Consider the following 19,247-nt stretch of genomic DNA (forward strand, 5'->3'; position numbering starts at 1 on the left):
TACAAAAAAATCTCTCAATCGATAAAAAAAGGGTAAAGTGCAAACCCCCCCCGGGCGGTAGAACTATGTTCAAATTTGCAAATAACCCCCGTTAACTATATTTTGTGCATAATACCCATTGAACTATCCCATTTTGTTGCAAAATGGCCCAATGTCTAAACTATATTTCATTAAATGATCATAATGCCCTTTCTTATTGAATTATACTTAATTTTTTTAAAAAATAAATTATGAAAAAAATTCATACTAATTTGATGACATATTCTCCATTAAATTTGCATAATTTTACCTTTAAAATTTTAAACTAATTGTTTAAATAAAACTCTTAAGTAGAAAATTTTAAAATAATTTAATTAATTTCTTAAATTTTCATGTATATATTACATTAAAATGAAGGTATTTTTTATTTAAGTGATTTATTAAATTTTCATCAATATATTATATAAAAAAGAAGGTATTTTTCTACATTAATTTTTTTTTTTTTAAATTGGCCCATATATTTGCATGACCCCTGCTGATTTTACCCTATCTACACCCGGAGCCAATCCCCTATTGGTCTTGCTACCACACCGTAGAACGGGAGCTTGTGTACTGTGTAGAACCTTTTCTTTCTTGCGTAACGGCAATTTTATTATAAATAATAAAATTTTAATAATAAGTTAATCATTTTAGAAAATGGTAGTTACAAATCTATTTATTTTTTATTTTTTATGATAAATTGATATTAATAATAAAATTAAGGTAAATAGTATAATTAATATTTAGATAAGAAAAAATATAATGAAAATAATTTAATAAGAAATGACAAATTTAATTGCAACAAATTAATAATTTAGGGGGTAGTTTTTAGTTTGGGGTTAGTTGCAAAAGGGCAATAGTTTAAAAGGGTTTTTTTTTTTTTGCACTTTATCCATAAAAAAATGATAAAAATCTAAATACCTATAAAACTGAAATTGCATCCAACAACAGGGGCATACGTAGAAAAACTTTTTGCTGTATTGTATTGTATTGTAACTATACCTATATACGTTGCCAAGGGTTCGAAGTCTTTCACCCAATTCTCCGAACCAAATATCCTTCAGTACACAAAACCCTAGAGCGAGAAAGGGGTTTTAGAGAGAGAAAAAATGGATGCCCTAAGAAAGCAACTGGACGTTCTGATGGGAGCGAATCGGAACGGGGACGTGAGGGAAGTCAATCGAAAGTACTACGATCGTGACGTTTGTCGTCTCTTCTTGGTTGGTCTCTGCCCTCACGAACTCTTCCAATTAACTGTACGTACCCTCATCCAAATATCTCTCTCTATATATGTATGTATATATATATATATATTTTAATCGATATACATACATATAGAAAACCTATTGATTCTTAAGTGATGTTATTGTGTTACATTGTTATATTGTTATGGTTTAGACCTAGACCTGAATGCTGAGGTTTCAGCACAGACAACTGGTGTGTGAACCTAATCGTTTGATTGGATTTCTCGGAAACGGAAAGAAAATATAGGGCGTGTCCTCATGCTTCAGAAAACATAAAAAAGAAGATTATCAAATCAGAAAACATGTGATTTTAGAAAGTTCTAGATCTTATTTAGTTATTTATTTATTTTGGGTATCCGGATGCTTTAAATATTATCGCAAAAATGCTTTTTCCGAGCTCATTCAGACGGCCGAACAGGGCATAAGGTTTTTGTAATTTTATTTTTGGATAATGTGATCAGGGGTTGAGGAGAATATAACCAAGTAGCTATATATATTTTAAAATTTATTATTATTATTATTATTATTTTGTTTGCGTTTTTCACACATTTACAGCTACAAAAAGAGCATAGAGTTTTTGTATTTAGTATTTTTCTGTTGAAATGGCTCTTCTGAGTATGAGAAAATTAGCTCCGTCAATTTTATTTTCCATCTTCTTTGGTGCTGAATTATGTAAAATTAGACTTCAAATTTATTCAAAAAAAAAAAAAAAAAAAAATTCTTTCAACCTTTTCCTTAGATTTCTCAGTAGCCACACTGTATCTAATTGTTTTATCTGTTGAACATTGAGAATAGATTTGGTTGACTGAAAAAATAGAGTTGATAAATTGATTCTCGAGGTACGCTTGTGTTGCGGAAACTGAATAGGGTTGCCTTTCCCTCTATTTCTATTGGGAGGAAAAGGGGGTAGGATGAACAGCCCAATAGCATTATTATGTGAATAAAAGGGCACCGGACACATTAATGGTCTAATTAAGTATTACAATCTTGAATAAAATTATTGTGCATTACAGTCCTTATCTTCCCTAGAGGTCATCCTAACCTTTGCTTGTCTGGTTCAAGGACTTCCATCTTACACTCCTTCTGACATTTCTTTGAATCCCGTATCCTCCCGGATTTCCCCTACATTACTAGCTAATTATGTACGTTGAATGGCTGTATTGGGCAATATTTTTTTTAAGGACAACTATAATGGGACATTTGGATAATACTAAAATATTCATTAGATGAGCTGTCCAATTTCTTGGTTTGAAATATACCAATGAATGGTTGTGCACTGACGTATTTGTTTCGGTGAACTTTACTTCTTGGTTATTATGCTATAATTATTTTCTTCCTAATGTATTATTTGTTCTGCATACATTTCTATTTCAGAAAATGGATATGGGGCCTTGCCCAAAGGTTCACTCATTGCAGCTGAGGAAAGAGTATCCTTCTTTTAACCCTCATGGGGAATTTAATTTTAAGTTTTTCTTCTTATAAATGTTAGATTATATGAAACTAAGAGGTGATCCAAATATGGGAGTTGGTACAATCAATAATCACATGTTAGCATAATTTCAGGGTTCAATTTGCTATTTATTTTGTAAAATCTTTGTAATGCCTTTCTAAAGGATGAATTTGGGCAATTGAGCAATTGCTATAACTTTAGTTTCTTTTCTCCTTAACGGCGATCAAAAGGGTGGGCCAAATAATTAGTTGCTAAAACTATTTTTTGCAACATGATTGTCAAGTATCCAATCCATTCAAAATCCTGTTTCATATTTTGCTGTTGTTTTTGCTACTCCCTACACTTGATCCTTCTAGTTTTGAATCTTCCATTTTTATTCCTTGTATTGTAATCTCTTGCCTGATTTTGAGAATTAGGGGCATACTTTGAGAATCAAGACGTGGGCTGGGAATTCAAAAGCAATTTGAGTGAAACTTTCAGGAGATTTTTGATTTCACGACTCTGAGTTGACCGCATATCTATTTTAGAGCAATCTAGATGCAAAAATTACAATTTTGTGGATCTCTTTCTTGGTTATGTCTAAATGAAAAACCAAAGATGGTTCATACATTTAATTGAATTTAGTTATAAGGAACAGAAATGAGAATCCAGGTGACGGAAAATGGTCACAGCTTTTAGTTAATGGGCAACACTTTTTGTCATGATTCAGTTGATAAATAATTATTTTGGTGGTATAAATTTATTCGTTATCTCTGCCTGCTCTCGCTTCATCCATTACATTGCCGAAATTGCTTCATCCATTACAAAAAGAAAATAAGAATCATTCCTAATTCATGTAGATGCATGAAACCTTTTAGAAGTCTAAATAAATAATTTCAGAAAAAATGAATAACATCTAGGTAATTATGAAGATTAAAAATTTTCTCACTTCAAGTGATGGAATACCCAAGTAAAGAGGCGATGTGTGAGTTGGCTGCTTTAAAATCCTATCTTCATTCACAATCAAACTCATACATGTATAAACAGATCTAGGATTTTTTTGGATTGATGACTTTGAGGGGAACATTTCCACATGTACCACCTTCAAGAAATTACATCTCCATTGTTAGGACAAAGTATATGCACATAAATGTAGTAAACAAATGGATGCAATCAAAAGAACATAAGAAAAAATTAAATCAATCAAATAAAATTTCAAAAGAATAATATGGAAAATCCTTTAGAAAATTGTCATTCTACTCGCAGGTATGTGCAAAAGTTATTTCTCCCTTCTGTATGATCTAGGGCCCATGTCTAATGATATTTGCTTCTCGAACATTACTAACAAGTGAAAAGAGAGAGAAAAACACATAGTTTCTCACATTTTAATTTTATCTGTGAGCATGAAAACTGAATAAATGAGAGAGAAGAACAAGACTATTATATTCAGTGGGTAAATCAAGAGGTGCAAGTGGTGTATTTAATATGTTCAGTTGGTAACTCAAGATGTGTGACTCTTGAAATGAATAAGAAGTGTATAAAAACATACGCACACCAAAAAAAAACAGTAAAAATGAAAAGTCTTTACACTTTTAATTGTAGTATAGATATTGCTTAAAAGCAATGTATGGTCTGAACCCAATATGCTTAGTTGCAGTCCTGTTTTTCTCATTCCGCCTTTTTAATGGAGAAACATCGCGGAAGCTTCATGGCCTTGCTATACAGTGTTCTACGCATGTGCATAATCCAATTTGTTCCTTGCTGCAGTCATTAGAGTTCAATCATCCTTTTGATGGAGTCAATGCGTGCCCTCAATTTGTGTTTAGCAAATTGATATTTGATTGATGCCTAATAGTCAAGTGATCGCTTAAAAATGAGAGGTCACAATTGTTAGATAGAATTGTGTCTTGAGAGGTGTAGGTGTAAGTGATTATTTAAAATGAGAGGTCACCATACACTACCAGCAATTTAGTTAGAATGAATGGTGTCTCTTGAAAGGTGTAGGTTCAATTTATAGTTGGACGTGGGGGCAGTGGTGTGTCCATCACTTTTAGGAGAACTTAAAGTTAGTCGTCATGCTAACAAGCCCCATCCTCTTGACGAAAAAGGAAAAATAATGCAACAAAGGTCATTTACTGGTTATATGATTTTGGACCAAAATTTAGTTTCTTCTTGTGGTAGTGTGGTTGTCAGGGCTCGCCTCATATTGTGTAGATATTGTCTGCTTTGCACCCTCTTGGTGTTCAAGGTTTTAAAATGCATCTACACTGGTAGGACGCATCCCCCCTTATAAGTTCCAACAACTTCCCCCACCTCTCAAATCAATGTGGGATGTCACAATCACTCCCTTGAGACCCAACGTCCACGATGGCATGACCCTCATGCCTCATGGGCTTGTGCACGTTCCCCATATTCCGGTTGGGGTTGGCTCTGATACCATATGTTGGGGTTTGCCTCACACTCTCCATATATTGTCCGCTTTGCGCCCTTTGTACACAGGTAGGAGGCATCAAGTGTAAGCAACTTATCCTTACCAGGCAATGTGGGATGTCACAGTGGCAGCTTCCTCGGTGGATGAGGAGGTGTTTTGAAAATGAAAAATAGGTCATTGACAACTAGTTGAGGTGCTGATTGCAAAGGCAGATTGCATCATTGACGTGATTTCATTTCAATGCAAATTAACTAGTATCCCTCCGTCCCCAAAAAAGATTGTCCACCTTTCCATTTTTGGCTATACCAAAATAAATGTCCCAATTGAAAAGTCGAAGTACTTTTTTTTGGAACATTACCAATTTAACCTTCTTGCATTGAACTTATAAAAAGTAAACAATCACATTAGCAGAAGTTATCCTCTCACATTAGCAAAATACTAAAAATCATCCTCTTAAAAAGTTAGATTTCCAAAAAGGGACATTTTTTTTTTGGGACGGAGGAAGTATTTGATTCCCACATTAGCAGAAATCGTTCTTCTATTTGATCAATAATATCATTTATAAGTCATCTGACATGGCAAACCAATTTTGGTTACTTGGTGTGGAGGCATGGAATTAGAGCACTATGTTGTTAATATAAAGCCATTCTTCATTTGAGCTGAGGAACTTGTCATTAACATCATTGAAGGAAGACTTTCCTAAACTAATAGTATTTTTTGTTATTGACTTATCGTCCATCAAGAAACAAACAAAATGTGGAAAAAAAAAAATCTTTTTGGAACTTGAAGAGTTACCAATAGGCTAGTGGTCTAGCGGTACCAAGCCCCTACTTCCCGAAGGGAAGTCAGGGGTTCGAGCCTTAGTCGAGGAATGTGTGTGTGAGTAAACTAAGAAAAAAGAAGAAGAAGAGTTATTGATACACATTGGATATCAAAGTCTTTTTCTTGGATGTTTTATATTGATGTTTTTAAAATTGACGTGTTATATGTACTTTTGATATTTATTTTTGACATTTCTTTGGTTCTAGCCATCAAAGCCAATAAATCATCCTCCTCCTAAGCAATGATTGCAATATAATTATTGTTAAAAATAAAATTGTAATACCTTTGTACATTTTCAGTCAATTTGTATATTCTTTAATTGATTATACTTACTTATTTAAACAATGTTGATTGTAAGCTCATATAGTCGTATTTTCTTCTTCTCTTCGTAGCTAGATAACAAATTCTGGTGATATTTGTTGGTATATAATATTTTGAAGTTTTCATTTTCTCCCATGTTACTTTTAACTCTTTCAAGATATGAAGAAGCCAAAGGCAAAAGTGTTGATAACTATGACAGTGAATTGGAGAATGTTATAGATAGGCTCATTGTTGAGTGTGACAGAAAAATTGCAAGAGCTCTTAAGCGTCTTGATGAAGAGGATGCTAAAGCTGCTATTGCAATTTCTGTGTCTGAGGTTACCCAGGTTTGATTGAGCATCCAAAGCCACATTCTTTAGCCATCATTTATTGCGGCCTTCCCTTATCCCCTTTATTTTTTATTTTTGATGATTTATTGAGTCATTTAAATTGCAGACACCTGAGGTTTTTGAGTTGTCAAAGCAGATCACGGAAAAATTAAAAGAAGCTGATCAATATGGTAAAGTTCTTTATGTAGTATTTTGTAAGATGGTCAATATCCTTTTTGTTGGCCTTGTATTTTCTAAATTCTGCTGGAAAGTTTGTTGCACCGCAACTTCGTATGCTTATGCTCTTTTGCTTCATTTTGGTTCAAATTGCCATCAGAATATTTGAGAATGGTGTTTATTCGTTTGACGGAAAGAAGAAATCTATTTCTATGCTTAAGTTCTCTATTATTTCCAGAGATTATAGATCTATTGAGGAGATTATTGTATTTTTGGCCTCTTTGAAGGTTTAAGGCACCTTGTGGCCCTTGTGTTTCCTTGGGTTCCGCTCCCCTTTTGAGCGTTTTTATAAAATCTTACTTATCAAAAAAAAAAAAAAATTCTAGTTTTCATTTCCATAGGTTTTTCTTAAAATATGTTGTTTTGTTTGGTTACTTTCCCTGTTTATATTGAAAAGGAACGTATAGCATACCAAGTATTAGTTTATTCAGGTGAATTCCAATAAGAAGCAACCTTTTGAATTAGAAAGATGATATGCATTAAGATTCACACTTCTTTGTTATGATAGGAATTCTACTTTTATTTTTGGTGATTGTTCCTGTAGCTAAAAATAGTTTTGCCTTTATTTTGATTACTGTCTAGGGGCTACAAGTTGATTTGTGGAAACACCCCCCTCTGTAAAGGTCAATTGTTTAGGTAGTAGATTATATGCTTGAACATTAGTAAATATGAGGTCATTAAGAAGATGCGGGTGGGCTCCTACTTCCCAAAGGGAGGTCAGGGGTTCGAACCTTAGTGGAGGTATGTGTGTGTGAGTACCAACTAGGAAAATAAAGAAGATGCGGTTGAATGAAATAAAGATCAATCAGACCATATTTACTTTTTTAGGTAAATCAAGATGACACGGAATTTTTGGTTGCTTATTACAATTGTGTTTTTATAGGTTGTATTTTAGTTTAAAAATTGTATCAATATGTGAGTAGAGCAGTGCTAAAATAACTGATTCGGTTGGGACTGACTCTTTTGCGGGGGTGTGGGCTGCACCAACAATGGTTTCAATTGATTCCGTTGAAAAGGAATTATTCATGAGATTATTGTATATAAGTTTCTTCCTTGGCTGACAAATGGTTTCAGTATTTTGTTTGCCACTGTGAAGGCAGCTCAGTTTTTGACATCCTCCACTGTGAGGGGAAGAAACTAGCTGATATAGATTTAGTGAAGGGTCTTATATGAAAATTTCAATGTCGCAGATCTTGAAGGCAATACAGATATGAAGATTCGAGCTTTGGAAGTGGTCGAAGAACTCAGAACAAAAAGAGCTGACAAACAGGTATATAAGAGCATCTTAAGACATTTCACCCGTCACTTATTTAATTCAGAGTAAAATGCTGCCTCAGTATGTGGTACTTGATTTTATGTTCTAGAATAATGTGTGATAAACGGTTATCTTTTTCATATGGCAGTCAACGCTTCTTTTGGATGCCTTCAATAAAGACCGTGCTTCATTACCTCAACCCCTTCCAAACCCTCCACCACTGGCGCCCTTACCTGAACTTGCTCCTGATCCTCGCACACAAGAAATGATAAATGAGAAGCTGCAGAAAGCAGAAGATCTTGGTATACCTTCAAAGATCCCTTTATATTATATATGCATTTTTTTTTTTTCCTTTTTTTCTTTTTGTTTGTTTTATTATTATTATATTTTTGGGTGGTGTTTCTTGAATTTGCTACTTTGTAAACAACATGTGAAGCCATCTCTATGTCCTCTATTTTCCCTTTCATCTTCTTGTTCAAATTTTATATCAGTCACTCTGCAGTTTTCCTAAAATTGTTGGTTCTATTATAATTTTGTAGTACTAATTATGTTTTGCATTTATAACTCTGTCCCTGTTATACTTGAGCAATTACAGATATCTTATGAGTAATGCAAATCTTATGAGTAATGCAAATCGCTCCCAAAATGGAGTTTTATGCAATAAACCAAACTGTTGTCTTGGCAACTTATTACTTTTACCTTTTTTTTTTTTTTTTTTTTGTCTAATTCTTGTTTCAAGAAAACATTATTGAACAAACATGAGGGAATTATTTCAAGGCAAGGCCCCTAAATGACAGCTGACTGATGAATGTAAGAATGTCCATTAGCTCAAACATCATGTTCTTTGCAATGAGATTGACTTTTTAAAAGAAGATCAATCATTAATTGAATATTTAGATATGCAAAAAATAAAATAAATAAAATGAAATAAAATCAGTATTGTTACTGGTATTCATTAAGAATGGAGAACAATTGGTGGATGAATTATCTGTGAATCAATAGATTGGGACTTGGAAGTAGTGCTTAAATGGTGTAGAACTGTCAATTCTAGTTTTTAGAAACTAAAAGAGACTTCTAATAATTTGTTTGAAAAGAAAAGAAAAAGAAAGAATGGAAATTTTGTCAATCATGTAGAACAAGTTGAACCACAAATGCTAGTCCTCATATATATATATGTGTGTATGTATAAATTGACAGTTATAGCTGTAACGACCCACTCCACTACATGGTAGGATATTGTCCGCTTTGAGCCCGAGCTCGCACGGTTTGCTCTTGGGTTTTACCCCAAAAGACCTTATTCCAATTGGAGTGTACAAATTCTACATATATAGCACTTCCCCTTTCCACACCGAGGCGACGTGGAATTGTGCACCTGTAGCTCGCCCCGGTAGCCTGCCAGTGCCTCGCACCCGCCCATGTGCACTTGCCCACATAGGTCACCACAATCAACCCATGGTAACTCTTCTTCGGATGCCCCTTTCAAACAAGATCACAATTTGAAGCATCTTGCAGAAAGGATGTTGCTGTACATAGTATTTGTTTGAAAGGGGTGCCTCATTTCACCATTAATTCTACCGATTCCATATTTTTGCTTAATTAATTGTCAAACTACCTACCAAAAAAGGAAAAGAAGTTAATTCTCAGACTAGAGGTGGTTAAAAGTTAAAACAACTCAAACTATGTCAAAAGATGGTTGATTTGGTGTCCTATCACCTATGTTGTACATATACTGAAGCTGTTCACCTGACCATCTTTTCTAACTATTATGCTGAGTTTGTTGAAGGCTCCCCAAAGATGCAGGATAACAAAATTGAAAAGGGGACCATTGTTGTCCTTTAAGAGCTTTTGAAGAAAATTACACAACATAATTAGCTCTCTTCACCCCAGTCCGAAGTCTACACACTTCATTTAGTTTAGCCGGTCCGATAGGGATCACAAGCCTTCTTCATGTTCACTCCACCAGGACGCCACCTCTCATCTTGTATTCTCGTGTCTATACATTGAGGGCTCTCCTTAAAATCTGGAAGGCTTGCTGTAGATTTGACGTTGAGCTTGGTTCCATTAGTATGGTATTGATGAAAACTATTATGCTTGATTTCATGGTTGCTCGAGTACAAGGATATTAAATTCAGCTGTTATAGATATCCTTTTAGTGAATACTGGTACCAATGCCAGTAAGTGTATCAATTACTGTATTTTTTCTGACTTTTGGATTCCAAGTCACAAAGATTTATTTATTTATTATCATTATTTAATTGTTTATGTTTTTTTTTTTAAACTTTCATGACTTGGACTACAAAGCATGATGTTTTTTCCCTGAGTGAATTGGTGTAGAAGCGTCATGTAGCTGGCTTGAAGTAGTCCATTTGTAGGCTTGACTTGTATGAGTGAATGTGATTAAAAGACTTCTTGAATTATTTTAATTATGTGGCCACCATTTAATTACTAAATAAATAACATATTTTAGTGCTGTGATCCTCAATTTCCTATACATTTTCAGGTGAGCAAGGAATGGTCGATGAAGCACAGAAAGCACTGGAAGAGGCTGAAGCACTTAAGAGGGTTTATTTTCTATTCTTTTGATAATATTTATACTATAGTATATTGTTTAAAGCTTCAAAGTTCTTACATCTTTGGCTCAAAGAAAAATTTGAACATCTTAGGTCCATTTTTCTTTGACTGCTATCTATTTCATCTTAACTCATGTTCATGAAATTTAACTTTTCTTCTTCACCTCTCTTGAGAAGGTAAGAAATTTTTCTACCTCTGGCTCATGTCTAATATTATACCTCCTTTTCCTTCAGCTGGCTCCTCGGCAGGAACCTGTTACGGATTCCTCGAAATACACTGCGGTTGACGTGAGAATTGTGAGTCTTTCCTCTCATTTTCTTTTTAATCATATTGCCATTATCTTTAAAAAGGGAGAATCATATTTTCTAACAAATTTTGAGTGTTATAATTCTTGTTGCCTTCATGTGAAATTTATAAGCTTTTAGTCACTTTTAAAATTTACAGGATTGACTATGTAACAGTGTACAACTTTTCTCATGTTGTAATTTGTTGTTTTCACAGACTGATCAGAAGCTACGTGTCTGTGACATTTGTGGAGCATTTTTGAGCGTTTATGACAGGTAAATTTTCATTTTTGTCCTCATTTATATTATAGCTTTTTGAGGACCGCAAAAGAACTAGTATTTGGGGTTTCAAGTACTTCAGCTTTTGACCTGGCGATTATACCTCCTTGTCACCAGCAGGCTTTTGGGCCCAGTTTTACGAGGATAAACTTTTGGAGCTAAAGCATGTGCGTCTTTTTCTGTTTTTTATGCTTGTAGATCATGCTATAATTAGCTCACAGTAATGGGGCAACTGTATTATATTTTATTATATGGCAAAGCTTCTGAATAATCTTATTTTTTAGTGAGTGAAGTATTTTATTTATGTTGTTTCAGTGATCGACGTTTAGCAGATCATTTTGGAGGAAAGCTTCACTTGGGTTATATTCAAATCCGTGAGAAGTTAGCTGAGCTTCAGGTAAGATGGTTCATTTTCTTATCTTGTTTACTTCTTTGTCTTAAACATGCTAGTGGTAGCTAAGAGGGGAAGACTAAGCATAATAAGTTAATAATGAAAATGGAGTTTTGAGCCTTGAATGGTTTGTATATCATCTGTTATGTCTTTACATTTTTGGAAGTAGTGCTGTTGTGCTTAATTGGAATTTTTATGTTTGTTTTGCCTATCATGTATTTGATATTTACTTAAGGTACTCTGAATATGTTGATTCAGGTGCTGGTATAATGTTTCACTTTCTTCTATAGAGATTCTCAGTTAATATTCCATCTGTGAGTTTTCTAACCTCGGAGAAGAGTGTTTGTTGTATATTTTCATTATTTTCTTTGGATATGGATCTAATTGAGGTGTCCCAGAAAAGAGAAAGGTAAAGTTAGCTGCTTTATGAATATATTAATTAACTTTCAACAGCACAAACATCCTGAAATATGGTTGAAAGAACCAGTATTTCATATTAGGGCAATCAAAAAGTTACAAAATCTGTGTAACCTGTGCTCATGTTTAAGGAAAACAGGATTGATGGACTCTAGCCACTTCGACTGTTTGATAGATAGATACCAATTCTGGAGTAGAACTGGAAAATAAGTCGAGCAGCTTGAAACCGGCTTGGTAAAAATCCACAGGCTTGTCTGGTGGACTTCATGAGCCAAACTCAAGCTCAATTTTTGGTTTGTTTGGCAAACAATCTGCTGCTTGGCTCTTTGGACTTTGCTTGTCTGGCTAGAGTGAGGCTTTGAAGTATTTTTTGCTGTATGCTGTCACTTAGCATGAGTTTTGAGACTCCAATTTCTTCACTAAATTTACAAGAGAAAAGTCAAAACATAGAAAACTACCAACTTTTATGTGACATTAATCACAATTCAGATTGCATTTATAAAATGCTGTTTCAACTCTATACAAGCTACATAATACTGTAGTGTTGTCTTGTCCTTTTACTCGCATGAACAAAAATGTCCTATTTTTAACATGTATAGAGCTGGATTGGCATGTCAATTCATCTGTTAATCCAGCTAGGCTGAGCAAAGGCTGATCATCTAAGTTTATCCAGCTTTATAAAATGTTGTTCCAACTCTCTAAAAGCTGCAATGCTGCATGGTGCTGTAGTGTTGTCTTTTCCTTTTACTCGCATGAACAAAAATGTCCTCCTATTTTTAATGCATAAAGAAGCCGGATTGGCATGCAATTCATCTGTTAATCCAGCTAGGATTAGCAAAGGCTATCATCTAAGTTAAAAATGGTGCTGAGCTTGAGCAAGACTGCCTGTTGTACGGCTGAACTGGACTCGATCTTGAGCATTAGATTAGTTTTACAGATCAAGGTTGGTGCAGCCCTATAATTGACTTTGGCTGGTTGACATATCCTAATCTGGAGGCATGCAACCTCATGTTTAGGAGACTATAGTCTCGTTGCTGTTAATGCTAACTCACCAAATCTGAGAAGATAAGATTCTGCAGATCACTTCTTGATGTACTCTCAGTCAATTGTTATTTATTATTTATATATGTTACTTATGCATTCTTTAGATGATGTTTAATGGTTCTTTTAATCAATTTATTCACTCCTTTCTTGTTCCAAATTGTTTATTAAAATGTTTCTTGGGGCCTGCTGTTGAATTGGTCCTCAAGCAGTTGTAATTTAATATTTGGTGGTTGTCTGGTTTGACTTGTCACGCAGTGTAGGCGAAAGTGTTTGCTTGCTCGTCTAGGTGCTCAGGCAAGGGTAACAGTATATTGGGTGTCTTAAGACATCCCTGCCAAGGGGGATATTTTTTTCTCGAGTGGCTGAAATTTTATTGAACAAAAATAATACAATAAAGGTACATACACAGAGGGCATACCTTCTAGAACAGCAAAGGCAGAGAAGAGGGAACACTCGACCCTCTCCGACATATCAGCAGATTCTCAAACCGTTCCCATAGAGCCATAGCATATTCACATTTGACCAACAAATTATCCCTTGTGTCCTCTCCATGAAACAGTTGTGAGATATAGGAGGAACACTCTAGCCTCTCCTCCTGAGATTGAAAAAAAAAGAGGGAAGCTTATCATGAATTGAGGCAAGCTGTGAATGAAGTTCTTGGTTTCCCCTGATTCCTGCCAAGGCAGATATCATCAAGCTTCCCTAGGGAATGCCTTTATTAGAGCTACAAGCATCGATGCCTGTGCCTCATGGAGGCTATGTTTTTTTAACTTTGAATATTTTAGTGGCTTAAACCAAGTAAGGTCCATGCTTTGATCTGCAGGCAATTTTGTCCTTCATATTCTTAAAAAACAAATGAAAGAGATCTCCATTCTGCTTTGTTATTCTCTAGGGCATATTAATCTTGAGCAATTTAGAATAACCAGTAGAGGAGTTGAAGGAAAAATATTAACAAGTAAAGGCAAGATTTGTGGTTTTAGTTGCATATTGGTTTCAGTAAGTATTTTCAGTCATGGTATCTGACTCCTGCCTGTTCTTTGCCCTGTTCAATTCAGAAGAGATTGAGGAGAAATCTGTAGTGTATGAATATAATATTTCACTTTTTTTATCTTGTTCTATATGATATTTTGGAAGTTCAAGTATGAATATATGCTTTGATGCAGATTTCTTATCCCTTCCCTTGATGTGAAGAAAATTGATGGTTCGAATGGTATGTAATATGATACATGATCTTTGACAAATTTTAATCTAGTGCGAGAAAGATCTTCAACCTGTATTAGTCACTGTTCTGGTTTGGTTTATTAGGAAACCAAATTGTTTAAGAAACTAGATATAACTTATAAAAATCACTTCAACCGACTAAACCAGCCTTTTTTTGCTGGTCTTTAAGAACCAATGTGAGTGAAATAAATTTTTTTTTTTTCAAATTACAAATTAAAAAGGAGTCTGATAATATGCATTTTATAGTAATACATAGCTATTGTATCTCATATATCAAATCTTATGGTAAAACATGACATTGGCGTAATTTTAGGAAAATTTAGAACATCAATTGACAACTTGAATGAATACATTGTTTATGATCTCTAATATGTAGTAAATGTATATTAAATTTTAATTATTCATTTCTGTAACACTTATTCCGTGTAATTCAAGTTGATCAACTATAGAATTCAATTTTATAATTTGACCAAATGAACTACTTGTCTGACCAAAAATGAATCAAATGATTGGTCCAGTGTTTGTAAGATTGTTTCAATCATTAGTTGATTACACTAGGTTAACTTATGTTAAAAATTTTGTTGAATGGAATTTCTAGCATTAAATAATAATTACATTGATTGTGCTGATATATCTCTATTGATTAATTTAGTTAGCTCCTTGCTTCACTCTGGTGGGCACTTTGCGCCTCAATTAATGGGTTTGAGTGCCTTTGAGGGCACCTCTTGCCTTAAAGTACTCTGCTTTTTGAAATGACTTTTCTTGTGCCATCATCAGTGGAGTTGCCATGTTTCACGTCCTTATGCCTTCTTAAAACTGAGGGTATTGTTCAGATTGTTTCTGATAACTTTTAGTGGCAGGCAGCACACATGCGCCCCCTTATGCTATTTTAGTGAACTTGTATGAGAGTCAAGGCTTATGCATTTTTTCTTTTCCCTTTTTCTTTTCTTGGGCTGAAGGAGAAAGCTTTATTTGATGTGTGCTCCTTTGTTCTTTTGATATTCCGCACTGATTAGGGTGAGTGAAGCATATTTGGTAGTGTGACTTCTGCTTTATGCTTTTGTTGAATCATTTGTTCATTCAACTCCATTGAATTCAAAGACTCAGCTTTTTATGGCCTTCTTGAAGGGTAATTAGCAACTTGTCTGAGAGGGAGTGAATAAGGTAAGTTAGTGGGCAAAATAATTACTGTGGTTTTGAGATTATCCCTTTAGTGAATAAGTCTTTACTCTATATCGTTTAAAGTCTGCGAATGATGCGTAGAAATGTGGGTTCTTGGTGCTTGAATATCAATGTTGTCTTTCCATTTGGTTCTTAGTTCTGCCTGATATTGTATTTTATTTTATTTTTCTATTCCCTTCCCCTTTTTAAGGAAATTGTGATAGAAAGAATATTAATAAAATTCAAAGTTCAATTATTTTTATGTGTGCAGTGTCTACTGCATGCTAATATTCCTAGTTCTAGTGTTATGGAAATTTTTTATTTTTTTTTTCTTTCGAAAAGTTAAGCAACTGTTATGGAATTTTGTTAAGAGAAGTTTCAGTAGTACTTTCTTGGTAATTAATTTGTCAGGAAGAAAGAAACAAGAAAAGGAGGACCCTTGAAGACGATAGAAGGTATTCAGGATCTCTTAACCTTGACCTTTGTCTTTTCTGGTTCTTTTTCATTTTTGGTTGGAGAGAAGGGGGTTGGGGATTGGAAATGTTGGGTATTACTTCTATTCATTTGCTGTCTCTTTGGATTTGTCTTGGTCCTCATTTTCTTGCAAAATTATCATTATAAAGATCAAAAGATCGAAGCCGAGAACATGACAAAGAAGCCAGCAGAGATCAGCATCGAGGAGATAGCCGTGAACGGGCAAGGGATCACGATCGCAGGAACAGAGATAGTGATAGGTATCCTGATCGTGATCGTGTGCATGATCGGGAGCGTGATAGGGAGAGAGATCGGTCCCGCAGCTATAATTCAGGTCGTCGCCGGAGATCTCGGTCACGGTCAAAGGAACGTTCCAGGGATTATGATCGCCACAGGTATTTGTTATTTCTATATATTAAATGTTACAAATGCACCACTGCCATTCTATTTCTCTATGTATGCTTCTTTCTTTTGTTTGTTTATTGTTCATACTCTGCTGATTTTTTCATTTCTAAGGAGAGAAGTGAGAGAGTTTAACTGCTTTGGTGAGTATGTTTTACGGTTTTACTCTTACCGGTACATGCTTTGCATCCAACTTCACACTTCATAAATTATCTATATGTGATCTTGGACCATTTGTTCCGAGTACTTTAGGCAGTATCTATATATCTAGTACTCTATATTAAAAGAAAATTAAGTTAAATGGATTCAAATCATCTAATTAATTTTCTTTTACTTGGTAGGAATTATATAACTTGAAGTCCTTTTTTTCAGTTTTAATTGCAATCCATACTTGTAATTATGGAGATGAAAGCATAAGGTGAGGACCGTGAGGTGTCTAATAATAATAATAATAATGTCCAGCAAAATTCAACTCTTCGAAGCATTTGGGTGATCCAGTGCTTCAGTTTTGGATCTGAAAACGCCTCAAAATTTCCCTCATACTTGTCTGTTATTCGTTTCGAATTTCCATTTATTAAGTTAATTGTCGAACACTTCATGCTTTATGTGAAAATATGTTCATAAAAATCAGCTCACTTCGATTTGCTTATGCAAAATATATATATTTTAAATAATGAGTGCATATGCCTACCTCTCTGTAATTGTTTCCCTCTTTTTTAGCATCGATGCAAATTGACCTTGCCTTTTAGAATTCAAGTAATTGTATTGATAGGTGGTAGAAGTTGCTTCTAATAATGAATCCAGAACCATGTGACATCATGTTTGGACTATCAGATTAATGAAGGCCTGGGTTACCTTTCACACATTCTAGGGTTTCTTTGAACCGACTATTATGTTTGTGTTACCCAACAGAACTTGAATTGATCCAATTTTTTGGATACTGAAGATACAATTAATATCCGGCCAGTTTCGTGTGCGTGTGCTCGCGCGCGCGTGCATATTGCGACTTATATTTTCAATCTGATTTTGATTCTTTCTTCATTTGCCTCTCAATTATCAGGCGTCACGACCGGTACTAGCCTGACAAGTGCAGTTGAGTGGATGAATCTGGAATATGTATTCCTCCTCTTTATTCAATGCTATAAATTTTATATAGGAAGAAGATTTCTTGCTTCATTTTAAGTACTTTTCTTCTGAATTATTGATCTTGTGATGGTAGAAGTAAACACTTTGTAGATCTCCGCAATGCAGTGTGTTAAAAGATTGGCTTTGTGCTATCCGAAGTTTACGTTTATGGCAATGTTGTGCCGAGCTTCTTTGTATTTCGGTAAAAATCCCCAGATTGAAGTTCCAAGCAAGTAGATTAAATTTTCCTATTAAGCCCAATTTATAAAAATTGTTTTCCCTGCGATCGTTAACGATTGCTCCATCTCACACTGGTTTGTTCTTTACCTTGTGATTGAATAATGCTCATCATCTGAATATTGCATTAAAGGTAGCCAAAGTCCGAAAAAATTCCATTTGGAAGGTCATCTTCAGAATTTTAGGAAATTTCATAAATCTCGTTGAGAAAATGGTTTTATAACGACATTGTGAATCAGCTCGTTAAATTTACATCAAAATGATGAGCCTCGTATGTATTGGAAAACTGGAAATAGAATGTTGTAAAGTTTTTCTCTAAGGTTTTGTGTCAAAGATTGCTAATTTGCTATCAAAGATTCTACACAATAAAATCTCACAGGTTGTGTTTGGCTTCATGGAATTGGAAGTCTTGAAATTGTTGGAATATGAAAAAATTTGTTTGATAACTCGATTGAATTATGTAATTTGAAATTTTGAATGTTGCCCGTTGTTTATTAATAAGAAGGCTACGTTTAGAACTTTTAAATATATTTATTTCTTAATTATTAATTAAAAAAAATTAGTTCTTAAATATTTCAGTATTAGTGTTTGTGGAACGCACCCATATTGTATTTTACACAATTAGTGCACCGAGTTCAATAAAGACTTTCATTATTTATTGACACTTCATTTTCAGGCGTTTTAACCAATTTAATTATTTAAAATCATACAAAATGTATTTTTTTAATTATATACATTTTAAAATATAGATTTATTTGAAATGGCCTTTTGAATTGTACATGCTATGCATGTGTCGCGGTTTCACCTAGATGGAAGGATAAGCAAATATAGAAAACTATAAGAAGAAGAAAAGAGAGATTTTAAATTATTAGGGAGCAAGTTTATTATTATTATTATTATTTTTACCCTGACAACAAGAAAAGCAGTCATATGGTATCTACAAAGAGCATCATAAATGGTCGTACAAAAACAAACAAATCATGAAACAAGAGAATAAGATTGAAGAATAGGTTCCAGATTTGCTGAAAAACAACACACCAGCGGAACGGGAGTGACCCACAGGTCAGGCCATTGTCAAGACAATTGCTCCAAGGTTGCATCCATAACCATAAGGTGCCGCCGACAGGGAAAAAACCTCCCAAATCCCGCACAAGAGGCTGGGACAACAAAATCCACACAGAGGCGGGAACCACAAAATCCACACAGAGGCAGGGACAAAAAAAACTTGACATAAATCGGAGATTTAGTCGGAAAACATAACGAAATAGTGCCGAATGACTATATACAACACTCTGAGTTTAGTAAGCGGTGGGAGGCGAAGATCGGCACCCCCCACCCTATGGGAGAGGGTGGGGAGCAAAACAGAGGGAGAAAACGAAAGGGGCCGCTGGGTTTAGAGAGAGGCGAGAGAAAGGAGCCGTGTAGCAGTTTATATGTTAAATACTATTGACCACCTAATTGATACAAGTAAAAAGTAAGAATACTTAAAGAAAGAATACGTAAAGATTTCTAAGTCTGCTGTTCAAGCTTGCCTTCCACGAGGAAACAAAGGAATTTATTGCAAACAAGACAGAGA

At 34.5% G+C, this 19,247-nt stretch overlaps 1 protein-coding gene across 5 annotated transcripts; it reads left to right on the forward strand.

Moving 5' to 3' along the window:
• The first annotated feature begins 1,009 nt into the window (after positions 1-1,009).
• Positions 1,010-17,743, forward strand: LOC132271312 (uncharacterized). 5 transcript variants are annotated; one of them, XR_009469702.1, is made up of 14 exons: positions 1,010-1,274; positions 2,637-2,689; positions 6,423-6,591; positions 6,701-6,764; positions 8,001-8,080; positions 8,214-8,367; positions 10,566-10,627; positions 10,870-10,932; positions 11,138-11,196; positions 11,317-11,366; positions 11,515-11,596; positions 11,849-11,904; positions 15,845-15,888; positions 16,057-16,158. XR_009469702.1 is itself a non-coding variant. In XM_059772655.1 (13 exons), exons 1-13 carry the CDS (start codon positions 1,128-1,130, stop codon positions 17,386-17,388), a joined length of 1,242 nt encoding a protein of 413 aa, XP_059628638.1. In that variant the 5' UTR covers positions 1,016-1,127; the 3' UTR covers positions 17,389-17,743. The 5 variants fall into 5 exon arrangements, 2 of the variants coding, with proteins under 2 accessions (XP_059628639.1, XP_059628638.1); XR_009469703.1 differs by having other exon boundaries at positions 11,320-11,366; XR_009469701.1 differs by lacking the exon at positions 11,317-11,366.
• Positions 17,744-19,247: the final 1,504 nt, after the last annotated feature.

Source organism: Cornus florida, unplaced genomic scaffold (assembly GCF_030987335.1).
Source record: "Cornus florida cultivar Cherokee Brave unplaced genomic scaffold, ASM3098733v1 CherokeeBrave_3.0.0_Hap2_Chr08, whole genome shotgun sequence".
In the NCBI taxonomy this organism is placed as follows: domain Eukaryota; kingdom Viridiplantae; phylum Streptophyta; class Magnoliopsida; order Cornales; family Cornaceae; genus Cornus; species Cornus florida.